We start from the raw sequence: 17,510 nt of genomic DNA on the forward strand, positions 1-17,510 counted from the left end.
TCTCTCCACAGGCTTCTCCCTGCCTACGTGTGTTCAGCCCTTCTCTGTGTTTTAAAAATGAAATAACAATATCTTATTACTCGCTGGAGCTTCTAGTTTTTCCTCGTATTTATTTTGATGACAGGCTACTTGAAAAAACACTGTTCATTGATCCCTTCTGCAAATATTTACCCCCAGGTGTCCGGCAATGTGCTCAGCACGGCGGGTGCATGGTGGCGCTGCTCGCTGGGTCGTCCCTTCTGACCAGAGAGAAGGCCCTTCACCGTATTCATCTGTTTCCTCATCGCTCACTTGCTCCTTTATCTCTCGAAGGCTTCTGCTTCTCCAACACTGTGCTAAAAGCACAGGGCCCTAAAGACCCGGCCCTCTATGGGTCTTTTCCAGAACGAATTTTGCTTGATCTCTTAGCGGGGTCGACACTGCAGCCTGCCCCTCTGCCATCCCTGTCGAATTTGTCCTCTGTGGCCTTGCGTTCTCTCCTCCATCCTCCAGGGTTCTGGCCTTGGCGCTCTTTTCTCCTTTCAGAACATACTCTTCCGTAACAGCTCCCTCCTCTTCCCAGATGCAGCCAGCATCTCCCTGCGGTGACTTCTGAATCTCAGCTTCCAACCTCAGCCTCTCCCATGAGTGCAGGTGTCGACTTTCTCGGCCTGGCTCCTCTCCCCCTTGTCCGTGCCCCTCTGGCCCCTTGCGTGATGAAGCCAACTTACCACCTGCATCTCTGCTGCCACCCCAGGCCTCCTGCTCTTCCTCTTTGGCTTTTCCTGCGTCTCTGCGTCCTGATGCCCCTCAGTCCTGCAGTTCTCTTGAGCTCATCTCCCCCGTGTCTCTGGTATTTGCAGTCTGCTGAGTCTCTCCCTGACGGCTTCAGTGGCTGCCTGGTGGCTCTCCCTGCCTCTGGGCTCTCTTCCCTTTGCTTGTCTTAAGATTTGCCATCAGTTGAATCACTCCAAAGCACAGCTCTGATCCTCTGTGCTCCTTGCTCAGATATCCTCAGTGGTTCCCACCACAGCCCGGAAAGAGTTCAGAGAGCTGGTCTGAGGCTTCCCTTCGCCTGGCTGCAGTCCGCCGGTCAGACTGGCCCTCTTTTGCCCTTTTCGCAATTCTTAACCCGACAGCCCTGTCCATCACTCCCAAGGTCCCCTCCCACTTTCCTGCTTCCATCCCTTTGTCTTTGCTGCTCTGTTCTCAGTACTACCTTTTTCTCATTTTCACCTATTTCCTGCTCCTCTTTTAAAGTACAATGCAGGTACAGTTTTTTTCTGTGACGGCCTCTGTAATTCCTTTCTAGGTTGCATGTCATCTTTCCAGCCTTTGAGTTTCCATAAAAGTTTATGGGTGTTCCTGTATGAGAGTCCTTGTTATAATTTGTAATCCCGTCGTCCATCCTATACTGTAGACTCTCAGTGGGCAGGGGCAACCTTATACCTTGCAGCCATTTTAGGCACTTGGCCAACTCTTAGAACATTGTTTAATAAATGTCTATTGGAGAGATGACTTAGGAGTCCATTCAATTGTTTATTGGAATTGACAGCTTAACATCTAGACCCTGGGTCGGCAAACTTCAGCCTGCGGATCACTTTGGCCCACTGCCTGTGTTTGTGAATAAAGTTTTATTGCAACACAACCACGCAGCAGCCTGTACATTCTGCAGAGGATTGGCCACCAAGCCTAAAAGAGTTACTAACTGACCTTTTACAGAAGTTTGTCTCCCAGGGTCTATACCATTGTCCAGACTTCAGGATTCGGTATCAGCAGTTAGAAGGAAGTGAAGGAAACGATGTTTTCTTAAACTCTTAGCCTCTTGCTTTGGCTCTCGGATATATCTGTGTGGACATACACATAGAAAGGGAACTAGGATTTTTTATTACTTTATTTAAAGTGAAATACAGTTAATTTTGTTGTAAGGCTGTTGCAGGCAGCCAAGTTAACTATATTTGATCTCTAATTTCTTGACATTAGGGTAGGAATGTCTAGGTAGAAGTTATACTTGGTCAGGCTTTATGTGATTAAAATGACCCCTGCCTAAAATGTTTTTGGTGTTCTCAGTAAAAATAATCACCAAGGGTCTGCCAGCTGTGCCGCCAGAGTTACGCCAGCCTCAGGAACCCTGCTGTATTCCGACCGCAGGAGCAGTAGCATGCCCAGGTGCCTTGGTCTAACGCTCTGCAGACCTTGAGGAGGAAGGCCCTACGCTGGCAAGGTTTAGAGGTAAAGTTCTGTAGGCCCCCATATTAATACCATGTTGTCTTTTTCTTTCTTTCTGTTTTTTCTTAGTAGAGGGCCGGGTGGCCATCCAGGATATTCCTGCTGCCACCAGCAGAGGGCACGTGGAGAACACACCTGACCTCGTTTCCGACTCCACCTACTACAGCAGCTTCTACCAGCCGTCTCTGTTCCCTTACTACAACAACCTGTACAACTACCCGCAGTACTCCATGGCCTTAGCCGCTGACTCCCCCTCCGGGGACATGGGAAGCCCTCTCGGGGGCTCCCCTGTGAAGAACAGCCTTCGGAGCCTCCCAGCGCCTTATATGCCCGGTCAAGCGACAGGAAACCAGTGGCAGGTAAGATGTTAGCAGAGCGTGAACTGGGTACGTGAAAACCACGCACGTAAGCACACACTCACAGACGCGCACGCCCAACTCAGCACACATGTGTGCCATTATGCAAAACGCGTAGAAAGTTTTCACTCTACCCATAACATCATTTAACCCCAGAGGTTGACTGCAAGGAATTGTAAAGAAATCTGGATATATTTGTTTCTGTTTTCAAATTTTACCTTTCTCATTCCTTCGATGTCATTTTGCATAAATACCCAGTTGGCCAGAATCAGCTTCACAAGTGGCTTATGTAAGAGGCCACATCTCCTCTAGGCTTATCCCCACGGCTTTAGAGCCGCTTAGAAAATGCTGGCTGTGGTCTTCTGGGTGGCAGTAATCCCAGTGATGAATTTTGACCCTGGACGGGAGATGTGTTCTGATCTGTATGTTTGCATGGAAGGAAGGTGAGAGAAGAACTAGGTCACTGCTGTGCTGGGCCCACTTGAGAGCATTTTCAGCTGGGAATGGAGGTCAGTCTTTCATATGCTAAGTATGTGCTGCTGAAATAGTGTGCCATCGAGAGCTTTTAATATTGGGGATAAAACAAAGCATTTTGCGTTATCAGGGAGTGTTTATTCAGCACTGTTCCGCTTCCTCAGTTTTCACCATTTCTATCATGCCAGTGTATCAGCAGCAGATTCAAGGCCTGGAAAGCATTCACAGGCTGGATTACCGTGTTGTGGGAATGTGCATACACATGAGCACTTAGACTCTGCTCCTCCAAGCACCCCTCCAGCTGTAAGATACCAGTTCTGAGAGAACAGTTCTCATTTTGGATGCCTTTACTGTGCTTGGGCTTTCCCAGCTAGGCTTTGGTTCCAGCACAATGCAGCGTATGTATGTGGGAGTTTAGGGTAATTGACCTTCTTATGCTCACTTTTAAAAAATGTGCATTGACGTTTTCCTCAGAGCAATTCTGTTCCATTTTGCATTTGTAGATGTGGGGAAGTTGTGGATATTCACATCGCCCCATGTTTTGGACTCTCACACTAGCCTTAGGGATCTGACTTTCTCGGCGTGTTAACGTGTCAGCTTTAATTCCCTGGGCTAATCATCTTCATAAGTTTTCTATACATTTTAATTTTAGAATCAGACTTTTTAAAAAGGCGTTGGAACTGAGAGGTGATATGAGTATAAAGGAAATGCGATGATTTATGGATCTTCCGGCTGGACCCCTACAGGCCTTTCAGAGTGCCAGTTGGATTTTATGATTTGGGGCAGGTTTTAGGTTGATTTCTGTTAGAGACTATCCTCTAAGAAAGGAGAAAGAAGTAGCTTATAGTTCTTAAAAACCAGCTCATCCTACAGATTCCCATGAGCCAGGGACGACTGCTGGAGTATCCTGGTTTTCTGGCTACTTCCAGGCTTTAAGGAGAAATTAGGGAAGGTCTCTGAACCTGTTGGCTTATGAGGAAAAGGATGAGAAAGAAAATTCTTAAGTGTCTTCTGAAAGAAAGAGAGCTCACACTCAGCAGCATCAGAAATCTTCTAAGTTAATTGACCCCCCGCTCTGTCAAGACCTTTCCAATGGCGTGAGATGGCTGACACACTAACGTTTGTTCTTAACTCCACCTGAAAGACCTGGGGAGGGGGTAGCAGAAGACTTGGATTTGCTTGGAGGTCTCTTGCCAAGGTCCACCCTCTGGGGGACCAGGGACAGCCAAGAGGAGACATTCTCTTGGGTAGCAGCGTTGCCTGGTATTGGAGCGCTGCCTCAGCCGCTGTGTACAAGGAGAGATCCCCCTAAGGGCAAGTTCTTGTACCCCTGCTGCCAAGGGTGAGAGGAAGAATGTTACCCAGACTTTCTTAGTCATGTGGGGGGCCTGCAGTTTGGATGCCGCTGACGCCTTCTCTAGAACCACCGCTTACTAGACTGGAGAGAGGGGCCCCTGGTTAGAGGCCCAGGAGAGAAGCCAAGGCCTCATTTAACATAAGAGCTTGTTTTCAAGGAGGTCTGGGCTCAATCTGTTTCCTAGTCAGTTTTCACCATTGGTAATATATTTCCATCTTAACAGATTATTTTGCAGACATTTTACAAGTCTGTGGATTAATCTTGTAACCAGACCTGATCCCGAGCTTGACTTACAACCTTATAGTCACAGCCACAAAAATTATTTCTCTTGGAAATAAACTCTAACGTGAAAAATATAAGAGCCGACATGCATATAAGCCATCATTTTGCAAAAGGACAGGTGAAAGTCAGTCCAGGGATGGTCGGTCAGTCCAGTGACGGTCAGAGCAGAAATGGATCTTACAGAGGTCCCTTTCGCTGAGATCTGGAGCTGGGGTATCTGCTCAGCACCCACAGCTAGTTGATGACAGAGCCTTGTCCAGAAACCAGGCCTGTAGATTTAGGGAAACAGCACTGTGTGTTTTGAGACACATGGAGTCTGGCGCTTGGAGTTCTATATTCAATTCTAACTTGTGATTTAACTGTTGTGTAGCCTTGAGGAAAATACTTAACCCTCTGAAACTCAGCTGTTTTGTCTGTCAAGTGGGCATAGTACCACCTTCACAGAACTGTTGCATGAATACATAAGGCAGCATAATGACTGAAGTGTATGTGGAAGTTTCTGTGTGTACCAGCAAATGCTATGCTGATATTAACTTCTTGTGAATTTATTTCATTAACCATCATTTTCTCTTGGCCCTGCTCTTTTCTGAAATCTATTTAATTTTCAGCCTTTTGTTCATATGTATTTTAGTTAGCTACCTCTGATCCCCTTTGTAATAAGATGGGGTATACATAATGCACATTTTTGTTATTGTTGAAAGACCATGACATGTGAATATGGACCAAGTATGAATGTATACGGAATAATTTTTATCAGGGATGGGGAAGAATTTGATCTACTTAGGAAATTGAAAACTGGAAGCATAGACAAAGATTATGGCGTAAAATATGTTTATTAAGGTGTATGTGTTATAAAGAAGTATTAAATAGAAAACACCTACAAATAATACTTATAACCAATGTTTAAGGGATAGGAACTGTGCAGCTCACTTTTTCACCAAGTCACTATGGCAGAGGTATAGGGAACAGTGATCTGGGGCAGGGCCTCCTCGTGACCTTGCTATTCCTATTGTTTCAGGAGGGTGCCCTGGCTCTGCTCTTCAGACGGTGCCTTGCCTCCTTCTGGTGGAAGCCTCCTGGGGAGGGCAGGGGAGGGATCCCCTCTTGGTTGTAGCCATGCTTTCCTGTCTCCTTTTGGAAGGTGCCCCATAGCTGTGCCTGGAGGGCACTGAGCTGGTCTCTCTCACTGGACCTTCCCCCCAACCCGGTCTGACCCCAGCTCTACCTGAAGGGCCTGAACCTTAGGCAACATCTCCTCCATCTACTGTCTTGACTCTGTTGCTAGGACCCGACTTCCCTTCTAACTCTTCACCAGAGCGATAACTTTCATGTTATCCTCCTTCCCTTGGTGCTCTGGGTAACAGTGTGTTTGGGGGCAGCAGTGTGAAAAGTTTTCAGAACAAAGAGCTCCTTTGTGATTCCTAGAAAAAATCGACTCTTGGGGCTTCCCTGGTGGCGCAGTGGTTGAGAGTCCGCCTGCCGATGCAGGGGACATGGGTTCGTGCCCCGGTCCAGGAAGATCCCACATGCCGCGGAGCGGCTGGGCCCGTGAGCCATGGCCGCTGAGCCTGCGCGTCCGGAGCCTGTGCTCCGCAACGGGAGAGGCCACAACAGTGAGAGGCCCGCGTACCGCAAACAAACAAACAAACAAACAAAAAAATCGACTCTAGTGGAGATTGTTATAATTTTTTAAAGCCAGACTTCTTAGAGATTCGTGGGGAGGGTACTGAATTATTTACAAAAAGAAATCATTGGCTTTTTATTGTAGAGTTGAGATTTCCTGTAAGTCTCCCTATAAAGTCATGCAAGCCACAGATGATTATTGAGCACCTACTAAGTACAAAACCTAGTTAAAGGAAAAGAAAAAGCTAGAGCAGTCAACTGGGCCAGCATCCCAGAATCCCAAGGCTCTTTCCCAAGTGTTGCTGCCCTGCGTGCATGCTGAGAGCTGCTTTAATTGCTTTGGGTCTGTCTCCAGCCTCTGGAGATTTGTGGCCCAATCACAGATTCCTGTCATGTTGTGAAACAGGAATAACGTTTGTGACACTGGAACAAACTCACGATGAATGGCTGGTTCCACTGACCAGCAGCTCAATTTCACTTCTGCGTTTAATTGCCTGCAAAAGCTGTTTATTGCCTGGTGCACTCCTTCAAGGCAACATTACCTCTTAAATAAACATGTTGTACCAGGTTGACAAGGGAGAGGTACATATCAAGTGAGCAGAAATAAATATGGGAGGACTCCGAGCTGTATCTGGGATCCCCCTGGTGGGCACCCCCTTGACTGGCTTTTCTGAAGCTTGTGCCACCAAAGGTGGAGACAGATGTTCCAGCCACAGTTGGGGTGTGGTCACATGGCAGCAGAGGTGATTCCTTCCTTCTGGTCATTCTTTGGGGCTCAGTCTGAAGTGTCTCAAGATACGGTGGCCCGTTTATGATTATGCACCTCACTGGAATACATTCGATTATTAGATAAACGAGCATCCAGGTCCTACCATGTGCTAGGGATCTACCACTGAACCAAATGGACAAAAATGCAAAAAGTAGGTCTTGGGGGAAGGCTGCTATCACCTGGTACATGAGAAGGAGGTTGGGGATCATCTAAGTGCCCTGGCTTTGAAACTGAGACACAGGCAGGCAGGAAGTCAGAATCTGACCTAGGCCTTGGAGCCCAGAGAACGGCGCCCCTTGTGGGCATTACTGGGATGCGGCCCGTCAGGGCACTTGGAAACGCCGCCCCTGTTGACTGTGCTGCCTGCCCACTGTTGTTCTCCATCCTGTACGAGCAGCCTGAGGGAGCCCTGGTTTTCACACTGCCTCCTCTTTTTATGAGCGTGGTTCGGTCGAGCCTGTTAGCTTGAAGAGCTAAGAAGTGACTTCTGGCGCGTGTGCACAGCTGCAGTGCCTCCACGTCTGTGCCCTAGGGTCTCCCAGGAGGGTCCAGAGGTGGGGTGGGGGGATAGGAAGCCAAGGCTTAAACCGGGCTCCCACTCCCAGGGACACAATTATAATAGCCAACTATTAATTAGTTCGTCCATTAATTTTTAATATTTCTAAATTTTAAAAAACGGTACGTCAGAGAGAAGGTAGTAGAATGCAAAATCCACATCAATTTTGATGACAAAGTAGGGGACTTCAGATAAATCTTGTGCTCACCTCAGACCCGTAAGCTGCACCACCAGGCCCCCGGGGTAATGTGCCTCTGGTCACCTCAGACTACTGGGTGATGCTGGCTGAGAAAGAGCAAGTGACTCCCTGAGGACCTGGGGCCTTTCTTCTCTGGGTGAGGTGCTCTCTCTACAAACACTCAGGTGATCCACTAGGCTGCCCCTCCAATCCCATCACCCTCTTTGTCGGCTGAATAAACTAGCCCTGGCTTCCCTTCTTAGAGCAAACTGGTTATTGGCCACTATTTGTTGGTGAGCAGACACTGACAGGCTTTTTCCTCTGGAAAGAAAAAGTTTTCAAGCATGTAGAAGAGGAATTTGTAAGGCTGCATTCAGTTTAAAGCATGTAAAGGAATCTCTTTCCTCAAGAAAAGGAAATTAAATTAGATGTGGTATTTACCTTGGGCTATTAAGGCTAACCCTCCCCCGAATTTGTTTTTTTTGGGGGGTTTTTTTGGGGTTTTTTTTTGCGGTACGCGGGCCTCTCACTGTTGTGGCCTCTCCCGTTGCGGAGCACAGGCTCCGGACACGCAGGCTCAGCGGCCATGGCTCACAGGCCCAGCAGCTCTGCGGCATGTGGGATCCTCCCGGACTGGGGCACGAACCCATGTCCCCTGCATCTGCAGGCGGACTCTCAACCACTGTGCCACCAGGGAAGCCCCCAGTTTGTTTTTTAAAAGAGAATTACAGAGACATACATTTCTGTTGATGTTGCCATAATGTGGTGTACTTATTTTGTATCCGTCTACTTTTGTGAACTCTGTTAATTCTAATAATTTTATAGATGCTTATTTTAGGGTTTCTAGATTAGATAGTCATTTAATAGAAAAATATTGATACTGACATTTTTCTTCCCCCTAAATACCTCCAAGTTCTAATTTATGTTCTTAGTGAATTATTCAGTTTAGATACCAGTGGTGGACAGCTGGTGTCATCTTGTTCCTTATTTTACTGGGAATGTGTTTTGCACTTCACTGTCCTGAATGCAGGCTGTTACCTATGCTGGTTTACAGAGAAATGAGGAAAAAAAGGACAAGGTTTTTTTTCTTACAGCTAAATTTTCAATTCAAAAAATTGTTTTTATCGGGCCCATCCCTCTCCAACACTTTTTTAATGAAACGAGGATTTTTTTTTCATAAATGCCCTTACTTGGCAATATAAAAAGTTGGCGACTCTGTTCCTGTCTTCCCTGCCTCCTTTTTAAAAAGTGGGCTTCCCTGGTGGCGCAGTGGTTGAGAGTCCGCAGGGGACACGGGTTTGTGCCCCGGTCCGGGAAGATCCCACATGCCGCGGAGTGGCTGGGCCTGTGAGCCATGGCCGCTGAGCCTGCGCGTCCGGAGCCTGTGCTCCGCAACAGGAGAGGCCACAGCAGTGAGAGGCCCGCGTACCGCAAAAAAAAAAAAAAAAAGTTGTACTAGTCCGAAGACCAGAGAGAGTCTGCAAACCAAGGCACTGGCATTGTGTCACCATGACAACAGCGGAATTCTCTGGGGTCTTCAGTGTGCTGTCTTTAGCAGCTCTCTCAACCTCACTCTTTGCAGACAGGGTGTTATGATCTTTTCCTATCTTTTAATCTCAGCCCTGTTAATGCCTTTATGCTAGTTCAGCATTTTGTGGGGCTCCCTCAGTCCAGTAGCATCCCAGGAAATCCAGATGGAGGGTAACCTCGGGTCTTAAGACCCTTTGGGAGACTCCAGTGATTCCTGGGCCGTCCTGCGGGGTCATTTCTATTCTTGCATGAGTTCAGTTTAATCTGGACTGAGTTGGGAAACCCTGGAAAGGGCTGGTCTACTCCAGGGACTACTCCATGATTCAGCTGAAGGCAGAAGGAAAGACATTATCAGTCTCCTGTGAGGTCGTTACACAATCCGATCTCTGACACAGTAGCATCAGGTTAGTAAATGATACAGTCATTTGGGGATTCTGTAATCTGCTTGAAAATTAGATAATTAGGTCACAGTTTTTAAAAGCTTTCAGATTTGATTTAGTTAGGCTGCTGGCCAAAATCTGATCTATTTCCATTTGCCTTTTTAGTTTACTTTTTTTCCTAAGTCGATGTGAATATGATATAAAATTTGTTGCTTTTCAGAATGCTTATATGTGCGCACGAGTGAGTCTCAGATTTCTTGGGAGTCCATATTTGTGTGGCCTGGTAAGTGGCCCTCATTAATTGGATAAAGACCAAAATCAAGGGAATGCATAACAGAGGCGGATTTGCCCTATATTTGGAGATATATTAGGAATATGGTAGTAGAAAAACAAAAAGAATAGGGTTATGAAAAATTTCCATATTACAGAGTGTGCATAAGAAACTCCTTCGTGTATTTATCATTCATACCTCGAGTGCCAGCTCTGTGCCTAGCCCTGCGCTAGACTGTCCCCTCCAGTGCCAGCTCACAGTGGGTGGATGAGAGAAAGGACACATGTAATTCTCTGATCGCTCCTGTGGTCAGAGTCTGGAGGTTTCCAGGGAGCTGTGGTGCTTGTGGAAGGTGAGACCTGTGCAGTGCTGTGCCCAGGGACGAAGCGAGGCGGGGTGAGGACAAGTATTTTATCATTACTGTCGTTTAGAATTGCCACTGCTTGGTGATAATTAGAAGCAGGTTGCCTTAGTGAGTTTTATTATTTTAAAAAGTGCTCTCTCTACTCCCTTACAGCCTGCACCCAGGACAGGTTGCTGTCAGCGCCCCCTTCTTGGGAGACCCCTGATCCCGAGGGCATCTCCTTGAGATGCACAACCTCCTGGTGGGGGGAATTCGTAAGAAGATTGAGGAACAGGGAAAAGGGGATTATTTCCTCATTTCATTTTTCATTCCTTTTCACAAACACTCTTTTTGGCAATTCTTAGCCAATACTGAGAGGAGGGCAGACATAAAAATTCTATGTATTTGGTAGTGGTATGCAACCAAAATGGGGGAGGAGTGTTTTCTCTGTCTCTGTCTGTCTCTGTTTGATGGTGTCAGTGTAGTTTCTTGAGTTGGTTTTAAACTTTATTAAATGTGAAAAGTAGAAACAATTCAGACAATGGATTTTTCTTTCAAATATCAAACATTTATATACTTAAAATAATTTTTGAAGTATATAACGGACAGATTTTTCTGTCTCCCTCTCTATTACTAGGTCCCTGACATACCTGTAAAAGGGCCCAGAGTCATGTGGTAACAAACCCAAAAGAGGGGTCCTTGGGTGTGACCACCGCCCTGCATTGAGGCCACACAGTGGGAAACCCGTAGGGGAGGGAGAGGTGTGTCAGGACAGTTACTGGACAGCCTGGTGCTGGGCCTTTCATACCAGCTGCTCCGCTCAGCCCTGAAACACGGCCGTGTCGGGGATTGGTATCCACTTCTGCGGGTGAGGAAACTGAGGCTCAGGGAGGTGAAGTAACCTGCCATATCACAGGCTGGCAAGTGGGGGGCTGGAGCTGGAACCCGGGTTTACCTGGCTGACTACAGAGGGGGCACGTTTGTCCCCGTCTCTCTGCCCTCCTCGTGGGGCAGCGCACATTTCTTGGTTTTCCCGGTATGAAGCCCTGAGAGGTGTTATATAATGTTTTCTTACATCTTATGATATTGTAAGATATGACATCTTACAAAATGTTTTCAGAGACTTGACATATTAGATAGGAGGAGAGCCCTAGTCCTGATAGTATTAACCACGTTTCAGTCACACACCCATGCACTTCTGTGTGCTTTGAGGCAACAGATTTTTGGTCATTCTGTGTCATTTGGTTACTTTGAGGTGGGCTCTCCCTCATGGTTTTGGAGTGGGAAGCACCTTGCCATGCTACTAACACACCGTGAATTGAGTGCGATGTGCCCATCCACGGTCACCAGGCTGCATTCCAGTTTTTGATGCCAGTTTGGGTAAAGTACATGTGCGCATGTGCTCACACTTAGCAGGTGGCCCCAGACAGGCTCACCTTGCCCTCCAAGCAGTCTGTCATGTTCAGTACTCATAAGATACCCTTCATGCTGCTGATTTATGCTGAAAGTATCCTAATGTTTCTGACAGCTCATGTGTGACATGAATATAACCCATATTTCTTCGAGCGGCTGACCCAAGTGGCTTATTTCCTGATACTGCTGATAGAGCTATATCTCTTGGTGTCTCCGCCATCGAGATTCTGATGGTAACATATTGTTTGTGGGTCACTAGTTTTGTCTAAAACAGTAGGTTGGAACAGCGTAGCAAAGGTTAATTAAATTTGTCCGTCAAGACGGGAACAAAAGTGGATGCCTCTGATACTTCTGGTTCTAAAATCAAAGTTCCTGAATGTGTGGTTGCAGGCATCTTTTCTTCTCATTTTCAGACTCCCAATTTGATCTTGGAACAGTGAAAACGTGAAGAGTTGTTAAAATCCAAAAGCAATGCCTAGGTCTTTATAGTAGGCAGGTGCCTTAATTTAAAATGGGAAAGGTGGCCTGGTTTAGTAGAGAGAAGCTTCTGAGGCTGACTTGCCTTGGCCTCCTGCCTTCTCTGCTTAATCCCTTGTGAGCTGAACCAAGGTTTTGATGTCTTGGACAGGTTTTTCCTATGTTCATGATGATTACATTATGAGGACTCAAGTATCTACAGTTTCCTGTCCACCTCCCGACCCCCGACCCCCCTTAGATGTGAGATGTGCAAGGTACATTTTCTCTGGAAAGTGACATTAAGAATGTGACCATTCCCAAAGCTCCCTCCACCTTTCTGCAGAGGTGTAATGTCATGCTCTTAGAGACTTGCACGCTAGAGTGGGGAGTACTATGTCTTGATAGTTATTAACCCAATTTTAACAATACAAACCAGCTCTTTCACCAAAGCTGTTTCCTGTTGGCTTTTACGTGAATCATGCTTGCATTTCTGCCTGGCTCTGTGTGACTTCAGGTGGGAAGTCAGTCACACAGTTGGGTTTGTGTTTCAGATTTGTGAATGAGACAAATGAGGCTGTTTCCACATGAACTGCTCTCCTCTCTTTTGTGAACCCCGAAAATGCATAAAACCCTCCCAGGTTCCGGGAAAAGGAACCATTTTCAGAGTTTGGCTTTTTCTTACTGTGTACCTTTTTTTTTTTTTTTTTTTTTTTGCGGTACGCGGGCCTCACTGCTGTGGCCTCTCCCGTCGCGGAGCGCAGGCTCAGTGGCCATGGCTCACGGGCCCAGCCACTCCGCAGCATGTGGGATCTTCCCGGACCGGGGCACGAACCCGCGTCCCCTGCATCGGCAGGCGGACTCTCAACCACTGCGCCACCAGGGAAGCCCCCTGCATACCTAGTTTTGAAGGTCCTTACTTCCCTTCACCTGATCCTTACACCAGTGTCTTTCAGACATCTTAGACCAAGACCCACAATGAGAAATATTTTATATTGTGATCCAGTATATTTTATACCTACACATAAACACAAAATAAAAGTTTCATAAAACAGCTCTTACCATATTGTATACAGTGAATTCTCATATTTCTGTTGAACTCTATTCAGTTTCATTTCATTCATTTCCATACTGTTCTTAAAGGTATATATATTTGCTGATTGCAGCCGCTGAATTACTTTGGGGCCCACTAAAGGGTCACAGTGCTGCATATTGTAAAACACTGGCTAGAGGAGTAAGCTGTTCTGTCTGTGCCAGTGATGCCGATGGCGAGAGAACAACCAAGTGACAGAAGTTTTAGGAAGTTAGTTTGGGTTTTTTAAAATGTGGGGCTATTCGCATCTTTTCTTTAAACATTTTATTTATTTATTTTTGGCTGTGTTGGGTCTTAGTTGTGGCGCACGGGCTCCAGAGTGCATGGGCTCTGTAGTTTGTGGCACGCAGTCTCTCTAGTTGAGGTGCGTGGGCTCAGTAGTTGTGGTGCGCGGGCTTGGTTGCCCAGTGGCATGTAGGATCTTAGTTTCCCGACCAGGGATGGAACCTGCGTCCTCTGCCCTGGAAGGCAGATTCTTAACCACTGGACCACCAGGGAAGTCCCTATTTGCATCTTAATTGTTTTTTTACTAAGGACAAGCGAAATGGACCACTAATAAATGCAAGTGCAATCCTGGTATCATATGCCGTTTCCATATTTTAAAGTTTATAAAATGATGTGAATTCCTGTATTATGCCTTCTCCAGGGTCTATGTTTTTTCCCATGGTTCATCTTACGGTGTATTTTATGTTTTAAAAATCTACTCTGGTATTAGTCCAGCCTGGAATTGAGCTGCTTTTCTTCTATCCTTTTGGAAAAGCTCACCCACACAAGTTTTGTTTTGCTTTCACTTGTGTCACAGGCTCTGAAGCTCTGGGAAACATGGGGCTTGTAATTTTAAACATCTTCGATGTATCATTTCTTAAATTGTTTGTCCTCTCTGCCATACTGCATGCACATCGTCTTTCTGTCTCCTTTTTCCCCCTCCCACTTCCTCTCAGGAGGAAGAGCACCTCTTGCATTTCTGGACAAACAGCTCCTATGCTCTCCAGCATCTAAGTGCTGACCCTCAAACACAGTTCTTTCCCCCATTGAAGGAGTCCCCCTGGCCCCTCAGGAATCCCTTCCAAGGGCCTGAGTCCTCACAGGCCAGTCTCCCTCTGTTTCCTTTTCTTGGCTGTAGGGAGGGGAGTGGAAGACATTCCATAATATAGCACCTAAGAGAAAGTAAGGTGGGCCCAGCGGAGGAAGTTAACTCCTAACGAAGTTAGGGGAGAAAAAAATAACCTCTGGGGAACAGAGGGATGGGGAAGGAAGAAGGGAGGGATGGACTGTAGCTGTCGGGAACCTGCTTGTGGCACATGACTCAGCATGGGGTCTGTTGATGTTTCAGTAATCTCTGAAATGTGTGTATAACAGCAGTCATTAAAAATAACTCCTTCCAGCTGCGATGTGTGGCATCCCAGAGGATGAATGAGGTGCCTATTTAAGGAGGGGGGATGGGCACTTGCCTTTTAGGGAAAGCACCTTGCCCAGGTCTAAGGTCCCTGGGCTAGGAGCATTCTCGGTGTGCGATCAGGTGAGCGTGGGAACAGGCATCCCATTCAAATAGTTTGAAAAGAAGCTTCTTTTAAAACTAAAGAAATTCTTTAATAAGGAGTTTAAAAAAGTCAGCCCTAACCTCCACTCTGAAGCTCACCAGAAGATCTAGAATTCCACAGCATGCGAAGAGCCCTGCTTTGTTTTATAAAAAGGTTTCTGGGCTTCCCTGGTGGCGCAGTGGTTGGGAGTCCGCCTGCCGATGCGGGGGACGCGGGTTTGTGCCCCGGTCCGGGAGGATCCCGCATGCCGCAGAGCGGCTGGGCCCGTGAGCCATGGCCGCTGAGCCTGCGCGTCTGGAGCCTGTGCTCCGCAACGGGAGAGGCCACAACAGTGAGAGGCCCGCGTACCGCAAAAAAAAAAAAAAAAAAAAAAAAGGTTTCTGTTCTTAAAACCAAAGCTTTATCCCACATGTGGCTTTTGCAGTTAAAAGCCCGTAAGTCACATGTCAGTGCCAGCGGGATCTTCACGCTGTTTGTTTAAACATCAGAGTTTGCAATTAGGAATTTTAGCCTATACAGTCAGTCTTCTTATGAAGGCCATCCCCTTTCTTCGCTGACTCTAATTCTGTGCAGCTGAGCTCTGCTTGATATAAACGAGACCAGGACTTGGTTTTCAGGAATCTCTTTTAGCTGTTCCCCGGATGGAGTGTTTGATTCAGTGTGAGACCAGACTCTTCCTATCTGAACTGTTAATAGACCACCAGTGAGTAGTGTTTAGGAATTTTTCTTTAAAGGAAGTGGGGTCTAACATTTTTACATTCTGTTGGGATTTTATCGTTATTATAAAAAAGGGTGACTGTGGTATATAACAGGGAAACCTGTGGTTCAGATTCGTTGCGCTGTATGTTCTCAACAGTTTAATAAAATAAAACCCAAAGCTCTTAGGTTTTCCTCCAGGGTTAATACTGACACCGCGCACGTTCTCCGCCAGCCTGGCTCCTGCGTAGGTCATACTCTGGTTCAGAGACTTGGGGTGGGTAATAAGGTATAAAACATGCCTCTTGCTTGCCAGCTACCACATGCTAATAATAATAGTAGCCGTAATGCACTGGAATCCTGGGCTTTTAGGTTTTACTTGGTTTGTTTAATTTAAAGGAATAAAAAATAAAATCTTGAGAAGAAGCAAGGCAGCATTGCATAAAGGAAAGAGAAGTGATATCCTTTCAGCAGAACTGAACAGTCCCTTCCATTTGGGAGCACCTTTTATCCTTCAGTAGAGCTTTGCTGTTTTAGCTGGAGGTGAGGAGCTGAGCACAAGGGGGTGGTTAGTGTTCGGTTGGTTTAAAGCAGGTTTTCTCAAGCTTGGCGCCACCAGAATGTTGGGCTGGACAGTGTGTGGGGCCGCCCTGCGCATGGGAGGATGCGTAGCAGCGTTCCTGGTCTCTGCTCACCAGATGCCAGTAGCGCCCCCCATACACACCTAGTTGTGACAACTAAAAGTGTCTCCAGACTTTGCTAAGTGTCCCCAGGGGACAAATTACCCCAAGCTGAGTACTAGTGGTTTAAAATATCATACAACAGGACATTTCAAAGGTTTCCTTATTTACCCGTTTTTGTCTCAGCCCAATGTCGCAGGCTGTGATTTTTTTTTTAAGTTAGAAGGGAGTAAGAAGTGATCTAGAGTTTTAAATTGCATTTTTCCACACCTCTTTCTGGACTTTCTGGGTGAATCACGATTGAGTTTTTGTTTTTTTTTTTTTGCGGTACGCGGGCCTCTCACTGCTGCGGCCTTTCCCATCGCGGAGCACAGGCTCCAGACGCGCAGGCCCAGCGGCCATGGCTCACGGGCCCAGCTGTTCCGCAGCATGTGGGATCTTCCCGGACCAGGGCACAAACCCGCGTCCCCTGCATCGGCAGGCGGACTCTCAACCACTGTGCCACCAGGGAAGCCCACGATTCAGTTTTAACTTCATGTTTCAGAGGTTTACATGTGCACTTTGAAATGCATCAAACCGACCTTCTTTCTTATTTCCAAGTCGTTGTGCGGATGGTTATTTGTAGATTATTCTTCTAGTTGGCAGCCGGTGAAGCGATTGGGGGCCTCAGTAAATTCACATTTTAATAATCTCAGGTGGAGTCTGACCTTTTATTTCTTTTTCTTCTTTTGCTGGAGGTCTTCTTTTGCTATAGCTCAGTCATCTAGGGATTCATTAGAGAAATCGAAAGTCTGAGTTCAGTTAACTCAATATCTGTTTCCAAATAATCCTTGTTATTTGATGCTTTCTGAAAACAGAAAAGGAATTAAGGAAAAACAAACATATACATGGATTTGAAATTGTGTTTATTTTCCGGTAAGCTTTAGTTGAAAGACAAAAAAGAACTCTACAGTTTAGCTGAATCTCTTTTTAAGTATTATACATATTGGGATTGGCAGCAGTGACTAGTCTGTTTCTCAGACTTAACCTTTTGCATTTTTTAGCTGATACTGGGGATTTCATACTTCTCCGGGTATGGGAAATATGTAGGTAATCCTAGAACACTGGTTCTTAATCTTGGTGTGACACTGGAATTACCTGGGGAGCTTTGAAAAAACCCAGGGCCCAGGCCACATCCCTGAGCAGTGAAGTCTGATGCTCTAGGGGTGGAGCCCAGGCATCAGTGCTGGGTCCCCACCTCCCTGTATTCTAGTGAGAGTGAAGGTTGAGGACCAGGGTGCATTTTTATAAATAAAGTTTTATTGGAA

At 46.4% G+C, this 17,510-nt stretch overlaps 1 protein-coding gene across 1 annotated transcript in view; it reads left to right on the top strand.

Annotated features, from left to right (window-relative positions):
* The window catches only part of DMRT1 (doublesex and mab-3 related transcription factor 1), a gene marked incomplete at both ends in the record, with an annotated part of 102,036 nt that overhangs the window by 41,894 nt on the left and 42,632 nt on the right, over positions 1–17,510 (top strand). The window contains one exon of the mRNA XM_082842194.1: positions 2,278–2,567. Coding sequence (XP_082698320.1) covers positions 2,278–2,567 — 290 coding nt within the window. The remainder of the gene's footprint in view (positions 1–2,277; positions 2,568–17,510) is intronic.

The sequence above is a fragment of the Leucopleurus acutus genome (assembly GCF_964270905.1).
Source record: "Leucopleurus acutus genome assembly, chromosome: 7".
Taxonomy (NCBI): Eukaryota; Metazoa; Chordata; class Mammalia; order Artiodactyla; family Delphinidae; genus Leucopleurus; species Leucopleurus acutus.